This window comes from Crinia signifera, chromosome 8 (genome assembly GCF_055691185.1).
Source record: "Crinia signifera chromosome 8, ASM5569118v1, whole genome shotgun sequence".
In the NCBI taxonomy this organism is placed as follows: domain Eukaryota; kingdom Metazoa; phylum Chordata; class Amphibia; order Anura; family Myobatrachidae; genus Crinia; species Crinia signifera.
Window position 1 is genome coordinate 10,080,567 of NC_139224.1, and position 9,465 is coordinate 10,090,031.

The 9,465-nt window shown below is 51.2% G+C and overlaps 1 protein-coding gene across 1 annotated transcript in view; it reads right to left on the bottom strand.

Annotated features, from left to right (window-relative positions):
- The window catches only part of LMCD1 (LIM and cysteine rich domains 1), a 52,632-nt gene extending 44,547 nt beyond the window's left edge, over window positions 1-8,085 (bottom strand). Inside the window, exon 1 of the mRNA XM_083155737.1 lies at window positions 7,951-8,085. Within this exon, the coding sequence (XP_083011863.1) occupies window positions 7,951-7,971 (21 nt within the window). The 5' untranslated portion in view covers window positions 7,972-8,085. The remainder of the gene's footprint in view (window positions 1-7,950) is intronic.
- Between the last annotated feature and the right edge of the window lie 1,380 nt (window positions 8,086-9,465).

Consider the following 9,465-nt stretch of genomic DNA (forward strand, 5'->3'; position numbering starts at 1 on the left):
GCACCAGGGGGTCAACAAGGCTAATGAGGCCCCAGGCCAGACTTCCTACTACTGATGGGAGAGTCTGGGAATAATCTCAGCAGACATCTGCCCTGGCACTTGCATCCGATCAGGCCCTGCGGTTCGGGGAGGGCCGGCATTGAGCGTAGACGCCAAACACAGAGCACACTCCACAGAATCCACATTCCAAGCACCGATTCACAACTTCACACCACAGCTGCAGGCTGCACCTTGGCCTCCAGTACACATTAAATACAGTCTTACAAAGAGCCCTGCGACAGGCTATGCGTTTGTGAAAGCAAAGCCGGCGCCGGCCTGCATTGGCTGCCAATGTCAACTGGAATCTCTTTTTTTAAATTTTTATTTAAATGTCCCATTCATCAACCCCCAATGCCAGGTGTGCGGGCGGGCATTTGTAACGTGTGAGAGAGGACTGGCCACCGTCTCAGCCGGAGAAGGGTTAATCAGCACACTGGGGCCTTTGTCCAGAACTTCGCAGACTGCTCCCAAAATCTTTCCTCCAGGCTGCCCCTCCATTGCCTCCCCACCCCTGTTCTCCTGTTACAGACACACACGGGCCAGCCGGAACCCTGCCAAGTTTAGGAGCGGACTCTGGAACAGTGAGAAAGTAACTCTGCATTATTCTCTATGTACATCCATTGTCTGGCAGCCAGCCTTGTGCACATGTGGAGTAAACAGATGTAGCACTTGTACGATGAACAGGCTTTGGTGGGGAATGTGGCCGGCTCTGGATAGGGATGGCCATCGACCATCGGTGATTCCTGATCATCGATGGTTTATGACCGATGTAGAATAGTTTTGCCATCGATGGACATCATGACTGTTTGCCCTATCGCCCTAGTTATTACCTGTATGAGAATGTGCAGGGGACACAGGATACATCGGGTGACATTCACCTCTGCACCATACCCAGAGTTGGGGGGCAAGGGGTGACCCTGAAACTCCAGCTCCTAATTAATTATTGAAAGAAACCAGTTTTCATGAATCTGCTCCTAATGGGAGAATCCATCACAGACTCTTTGCTGTGGCTCTGGGGCTGCTGTGACCTCACTTACCAACTGCTCCCCCTGAGGCACAAGTGCGGTACAGTGATTGATAAATGGGTCCAGACCTAGGCTGCATGATTGAGAGCTGTAAGGCGGGCGGTTATTAATCAGTCCCACCTGTGACAAGCAGCGCATGGCTGGGTTCTTTCCTGCACATGGCCTGTCTGCGTACACCCGTTGTGTAATGCTCTGCTGTGAGTCTAGTACAAAGTGTTGCGCAGTCTCTTGTTGACAGTGGCAAGGAGGATTTCAGTACATACAGTAATACATAGATGACAGATGGGTATATATACACACACACACACACACACACACACACACATAGTATATCAAAGGAGTGACATTAGTGTTGTTTTTATACAAAAATGAAGCTATGTTCAGGTGGGCGATGCTCTGCAGACTGTGCTGTAGAGATGAGATGAAATGCTCTGCAAACTTATCAGAGAAACCCCTTCAGCTGCAAATTATTGTGTCCCTGTACAATTGGGACTGTGGACATACTGCAGCCTTAAAAATGCAAAAGAACTTTGGGAGAAGAGAAAATAATCATGGGTAAGAGAAGGCAGGTAATGGAACCTCTCCTTGATAGCTTTAAAATTGTATCCCTAAAATATCGTAGCTCCAGAACATTGTAGGATCGTGGTTTAAATCAATATGAAGGGATCAGTTACATAAATATATATTGTGTACGACAGGCGTGATGTGGGGTCTGCAGGACAGATACCGAAGGGTTCCGGATCACCTTTAAGAGGATGATCCCAGAGCTCATCTGGCCTCCAATATCTGTGTGGTCATGATCATAACACTTCTTGTAGGCAGCGCTAAAGAGCAGTACCCTGGGCCTAGGCTGCCCCCTCCCTCATGTCCCCCAGCCCACATTACACTGTTACATCATAGTTACCTCCCCTCCTGCATTCTGCAGGAGACTCCCTGACATAGCAGCAATCTCCCTCTCTCCCTCATTAGACTAGTAATCTCCCTCATGTCACATAGCCCACATTACACTGTTACATCATAGTTACCTCCCCTCCTGCATTCTGCAGGAGACTCCCTGACATAGCAGCAATCTCCCTCTCTCCCTCATTAGTCTAGCAATCTCCCTCATGTCACCTAGCCCACATTACACTGTTACATCATAGTTACCTCCCCTCCTGCACTCTGCAGGAGACTCCCTGACATAGCAGCAATCTCCCTCTCTCCCTCATTAGTCTAGCAATCTCCCTCATGTCACCTAGCCCACATTACACTGTTACATCATAGTTACCTCCCCTCCTGCATTCTGCAGGAGACTCCCTGACATAGCAGCAATCTCCCTCTCTCCCTCATTAGTCTAGCAATCTCCCTCATGTCACCTAGCCCACATTACACTGTTACATCAAAACCTCCCCTCCTGCATTCTGCAGGAGACTCCCTGACATAGCAGCACTCTCCCTCTCTCCCTCATTAGACTAGCAATCTCCCTCATGTCACATAGCCCACATTACACTGTTACATCATAGTTACCTCCCCTCCTGCATTCTGCAGGAGACTCCCTGACATAGCAGCAATCTCCCTCTCTCCCTCATTAGTCTAGCAATCTCCCTCATGTCACCTAGCCCACATTACACTGTTACATCATAGTTACCTCCCCTCCTGCACTCTGCAGGAGACTCCCTGACATAGCAGCAATCTCCCTCTCTCCCTCATTAGTCTAGCAATCTCCCTCATGTCACCTAGCCCACATTACACTGTTACATCATAGTTACCTCCCCTCCTGCATTCTGCAGGAGACTCCCTGACATAGCAGCAATCTCCCTCTCTCCCTCATTAGTCTAGCAATCTCCCTCATGTCACCTAGCCCACATTACACTGTTACATCAAAACCTCCCCTCCTGCATTCTGCAGGAGACTCCCTGACATAGCAGCACTCTCCCTCTCTCCCTCATTAGACTAGCAATCTCCCTCATGTCACATAGCCCACATTACACTGTTACATCATAGTTACCTCCCCTCCTGCATTCTGCAGGAGACTCCCTGACATAGCAGCAATCTCCCTCTCTCCCTCATTAGTCTAGCAATCTCCCTCATGTCACCTGGCCCACATTACACTGTTACATCAATACCTCCCCTCCTGCATTCTGCAGGAGACTCCCTGACATAGCAGCAATCTCCCTCTCTCCCTCATTAGTCTAGCAATCTCCCTCATGTCACCTAGCCCATATTACACTGTTACATCATAGTTACCTCCCCTCCTGCATTCTGCAGGAGACCCCCTGACATAGCAGCAATCTCCCTCTCTCCCTCATTAGTCTAGCAATCTCCCTCATGTCACCTAGCCCACATTACACTGTAACATCATAGTTACCTCCCCTCCTGCATTCTGCAGGATACTCCCTGACATAGCAGCAATCTCCCTCTCTCCCTCATTAGTCTAGCAATCTCCCTCATGTCACCTAGCCCACATTACACTGTTACATCATAGTTACCTCCCCTCCTGCATTCTGCAGGAGGCTCCCTGACATAGCAGCAATCTCCCTCTCTCCCTCATTAGTCTAGCAATCTCCCTCATGTCACCTAGCCCACATTACACTGTTACATCATAGTTACCTCCCCTCCTGCATTCTGCAGGAGACTCCCTGACATAGCAGAAATCTCCCTCTCTCCCTTATTAGTCTAGCAATCTCCCTCATGTCACCTAGCCCACATTACACTGTTACATCATTGTTACCTCCCCTCCTGCATTCTGCAGGAGACTCCCTGACATAGCAGCAATCTCCCTCTCTCCCTCATTAGTCTAGCAATCTCCCTCATGTCACCACACCACATTACACTGTTACATCATAGTTACCTACCCTCCTGCATTCTGCAGGAGACTCCCTGACATATCAGCAATCGCCCTCTCTCCCTCATTAGTCTAGCAATCTCCCTCATGTCTCCTAGCCCACATTACACTGTTACATCATAGTTACCTCCCCTCCTGCATTATGCAGGAGACTCCCTGACATAGCAGCAATCTCCCTCTCTCCCTCATTAGTCTAGCAATCTCCCTCATGTCACCTAGCCCACATTACACTGTTACATCATAGTTACCCCCCCTCCTGCATTCTGCAGGAGACTACCTGACATAGCAGCAATCTCCCTCTCTCCCTCATTAGTCTAGCAATCTCCCTCATGTCATCTAGCCCACATTACACTGTTACATCATAGTTACCTCCCCTCCTGCATTCTGCAGGAGACTCCCTGACATAGCAGCAATCTCCCTCTCTCCCTCATTAGTCTAGCAATCTCCCACATGTCACCTAGCCCACATTACACTTACATCATAGTTACCTCCCCTCCTGCATTCTGCAGGAGACTCCCTGACATAGCAGCAATCTCCCTCTCTCCCTCATTAGTCTAGTAATCTCCCTCATGTCACCTAGCCCACATTACACTGTTACATTTTTAAGGGAAAAAGGAATGAGAGATAGATACATTTACATTGAATCATCAGCACCATTTCCCAGCACGTTACCAAGTATAGTAGCTCTTACTAACTGCTTTGGGGCTCATCTACATTTGGATATAAGTCATTTTACAAGATTCCCCTCAGATGTAGCAGTACACACCCACGCTTCTACTGTAGGTGCCACATTCACAATGTCATTTCACAATCACTCCATTTATGGAACTAGACACACCCTTTGGGTGGAACATGACACGCCCCCTCAATGGGGCGCTTTGCAAAATTCTATTACCAACTATAATCTCTCTGAAACTAGTTTTCAAAAGTAGGCAAGTATGGTGGCAATGTGATGCATTTCTATGAGAAGTGTATCAATTTGACCTAATAAGTAGAAGCACCCAGCCCCACTGACAAAAGTGGTCAGCTGCACCCCCAATGGGCTTCTCCTGGTTTTTGGAAGTGAAATGCAGGCCGGTATGACTTCGCTCTACAACAGCCACAGAGTTTTTTTTACTGTGTGGTGTTGTCAAAATCCTGTGCTGCATATGCAACTTAAAAAGTGTGCGGGTTTGGTCAGTGCAATGTAGGTGTGACCATTGTTGGTGGGTGTGGCCAGTGCCATACATCTATGGCACTGACCACACCCACCCAGGGATATGAATTAGAAATGTCATCTCCTCTTATCAGCATATTAACGAGTCCGTCCCTAGTTCGATCTAAACCGTAAACTTTCTACAGTTCTGCAACATTGATTCATTGATTTAATAACCCAGCAGCGTTGCGGCATCTCTCCATGTACTAATACAGAACAAGGCGAGATCCTCACGTCCCGCGCTCGTTATGATTATGCCTTTCCCAGGAAGCCCGTCAGTTTTTATTGCCCCTTCCTTCCCCCATCTCTCAGCACATTGTATATTCCAGCCTAATAGTTGTACTTCATAAAAAGGCTATAAACAGGGGGGTGCAGTGGCTGAGCGGTGCCAGGCTGTTACATGGATGTTGCTGCCGCCCGCCTCTCTCTGGGCAGCGATGCCGGTTCCTTGTTGGCAGGAATCTGCTCTATTTATAGCCACATTCTTGGAGGCCCTGGAATTCGGAAAATAGGAGTAAAATCCAAAATAAATATTTTCTCTGCAGGGACCAGAGAGACACAACATTCCCCTCCACATGTGGCATGGGCAGGGGTGCGACTGTAGTGATGCCGACACAAGCGGCTGCTATGAGACAGTCACGTCATATATCTGTCACACTGTTGTGATGTATAGACCGCTATATATACTGTGTATGATGTCGCATATCCCGGCTCACATGGTCAGACTTATATTCCAGTGCGACCTGCTGTGACGCACAGGGGCATCATGAATAGGTGGTATGCATTCCTTGTGCAATACTGCCTGGGCCTCCTCTGAAGCGTTGTTACTGGCCTCCTCTGAAGCGCTGCTGCGGGCCTCCTCTGAAGCGTTGTTACCGGCCTCCTCTGAAGTGTTGCTGCCGGCCTCCTCTGAAGCGTTTCTACCGGCCTCCTCTGAAGCGTTGCTACCAGCCCCCTCTGAAGCGTTGTTACCGGCCTCCTCTGAACCGTTGCTACCGGCCTCCTCTGAAGTGTTGCTGACGGTCTCCTCTGAAGCGTTGCTGCCGGCCTCCTCTGAAGTGTTGCTGACAGCCTCCTCTGAAGCATTGCTACCGGCCTCCTCTGAAGTGTTGCTGACGGCCTCCTCTGAAGCGTTGCTGCCGGCCTCCTCTGAAGCGTTGCTACCGCCCTCCTCTGAAGCGTTGCTACCGCCCTCCTCTGAAATGTTGCTGCTGACCTCCTCTGAAGCATTGCTGCCGGCCTCCTCTGAAGCGTTGCTGACGGCCTCCTCTAAAGCGTTGCTGCCGGCCTCCTCTGAAGTGTTGCTGACAGCCTCCTCTGAAGCATTGCTACCGGCCTCCTCTGAAGCGTTGCTGCCAGCCTCCTCTGAAGTGTTGCTACCGGCCTCCTCTGAAGCATTGCTACCGGCCTCCGCTGAAGCGCTGCTGCCGGCCTCCTCTGAAGCGTTGCTACCGGCCTCATCTGAACCGTTGCTGCCAGCCTCCTCTGAAGCATTGCTACCAGCCTCCGCTGAAGCGTTGCTGCCGGCCTCCTCTGAAGTGTTGCTGACGGCCTCCTCTGAAGCGTTGCTACCGGCCTCCTCTGAAGCGTTGCTGCCAGCCTCCTTTGAAGTGTTGCTACCGGCCTCCTCTGAACCGTTGCTACCGGCCTCCTCTGAAGCATTGCTACCAGCCTCCGCTGAAGCGCTGCTGCCGGCCTCCTCTGAAGCGTTGCTACCGGCCTCATCTGAACCGTTGCTGCCAGCCTCCTCTGAAGCATTGCTACCAGCCTCCGCTGAAGCGTTGCTGCCGGCCTCCTCTGAAGTGTTGCTGACGGCCTCCTCTGAAGCATTGCTACCGGCCTCCTCTGAAGCGTTGCTGCCAGCCTCCTCTGAAGTGTTGCTACCGGCCTCCTCTGAACCGTTGCTACCGGCCTCCTCTGAAGCATTGCTACCAGCCTCCGCTGAAGCGCTGCTGCCGGCCTCCTCTGAAGTGTTGCTGCTGGCCTCCTCTGAAGCGTTGCTACCGGCCTCCTTTGAAGCGTTGCTGCTGGCCTCCTCTGAAGCATTGCTGCCAGCCTCCTCTGAAGCCTTGCTGCTGGCCTCCTCTGAAGCATTGTGATTGGCCTCCTCTGAAGCATTGTGATTGACCTCCTCTGAAGCGTTGCTGCCCGCCTCCTCTGAAGTGATGCTGCTGGCCTCCTCTGAAGCTTTGCATCCGGCCTCTAAAGCGTTGCTGCCGGCCTCCTCTGAAGCGTTGTTCCCGGCCTCCTCTGAAGCGTTGCTACCCGCCTCCTCTGAAGCATTGCTGCCAGCCTCCTCTGAAGCTTTGCTGCTGGCCTCCTCTGAAGCATTGTGATTGGCCTCCTCTGAAGCGTTGCTGCTGGCCTCCTCTGAAGCTTTGCATCCGGCCTCTAAAGCGTTGCTGCCGGCCTCCTCTGAAGCGTTGTTCCCGGCCTCCTCTGAAGCGTTGCTACCCGCCTCCTCTGAAGCGTTGCTGCCGGCCTCCTGTGAATCATTGATGTCAGCAATGCAATGCGTCAGTAACAAGCCTCGTGAGGATAACTGACCACTTTTTCCCCTATGTATCTGTCACATGCAGAGGCTGTATTTGTCATAATAGCTAATTCACTGCTTCAAATAAAGTCCCCTCGTCCCCCTACCCCGGGCACACTCTGCGGTCGGACTAATTGGTAACACGGAACGAGGTCTCCTGCAGTTTGGTCCTAGAATTAGATCCACATTTCAGATCTTCAGCTGGATGAATAAGACACATTAGTGTGGCGGCTGTATACAGAGGCTGCTCGGCTTTATCTGAGGCCCTTTCCCGGCGGAGGCCCCAGATACCGTCTAGCTCATTAACACTGTCTGGATTTAATAACTTTCTTACCATATTCTGAGAAGCCGACATTCATCACACGCAGAGACAGAGCTGGGAACTCATTGTCATTGTCACTTGCAGCCAGAGATGGAATAAAATCTCCATTTCTGCATCTTCCTTCCGCAGAGATGGGTCTGTGAGTGATTAAATCTGTGCGGTGATATTACTTCTGCAGCAACATTCCGCCCTGACACATATGAGTCCCGATGCCTCGTATAAGCTATAACTGAAGTATTTTACCGACCGACACAGATCTCATTTGGCTGACACATGCCTAAGGTCGATATGGGTTGAACATCGACACAATCATTAGCTTTACAATGACTAGGTTGACAGTCAAATGGTCAAAAGGTTTTTTGAGCCGACATGTGCCAACAGGCGGTATTTCACGCCCTACTATCCACTAGAGCATGGAGGGAGAATAGAATAGTGTGCCATGCATGGGGACACAGTGCACTGATACGGTGTCCATGTCGACATTCGGGACAACATTTTTTTTAAAACCCATGTTGACCTAGCCATTGTCGACCTACTGCTTGTGTCGACCTTCCATCCATGTCGACATATGGCATGTTGAAAACGTGTCAACCTAAGCCATGTCGACCTTCAGTGGTCGACCCAATGCATTTTGATCAAAGATTGGTCGACGCAATGACCCATACTCCGTAGAAGTGTCTATCTCGGGATCCAAATGATAGGTCAGCAATGTCTAGATCAGCGGTTCTCAAACTGTGGGTCCTGACCCCAAAGTGGGTCACGACCCCCTCAGCATGGGGTCACGACTCCATGTTGATGACCATCAGATTAATGTGTCTGTGGAGGGGGGTCAGGGGATAACCAGTGGCGTAACTATAGCACCGCAGCCCCCGCGGTCGCGCGGGGGGCGCTGTGCATATGGGGGCGCCGGGGGGGCTGCGGTGCTATAGTAATCCCCCCGCCCCCCATCCCCCGCATGCTTACCTGTCCGCGCGTCCCCGCTCCCCTCCTGGCTTCAAGCAATGCTATGGAGACGGACCACGATAAAATGGCCGCCCCATAAAGCAGACTGTTCTCTGAAACTGTCTGCGGTATGGGGGCGGCCATTTTATCGTGGTCCGTCTGCATAGAATTTATTGAAGCCAGGAGGGGAGCCGGGACGCGCGGACAGGTAAGCATGCGGCAATGGGGGGAGGGGGCACGGGGGCATGCCGGACAGATGGACGGGCGGGGAGGAACCCCCCCCATTAATGGCGGGGGGGGGGGGCGCCCCAAACAAAGCTACGCCGCTGAGGATAACTCATTAAGTAAACACCCTCTGCTTCCCTCTTCCATCCCCCTTTGACCCTTTTACACCCCCTTATTACCCACTGCCTCACTATTACAATAGCGGTTACGTCACTTCACTGACCACACATGTGGCGGCCATTCTGTGGTAACTTGCTGGGGTCCTGTAATAATTTTTATTGTCTGACAGGGTCCCCGAGCAAAATAGTTGGAGAACCCCTGGTCTAGATCAACGGCCAATAGATCGACGTAAAAATGTCA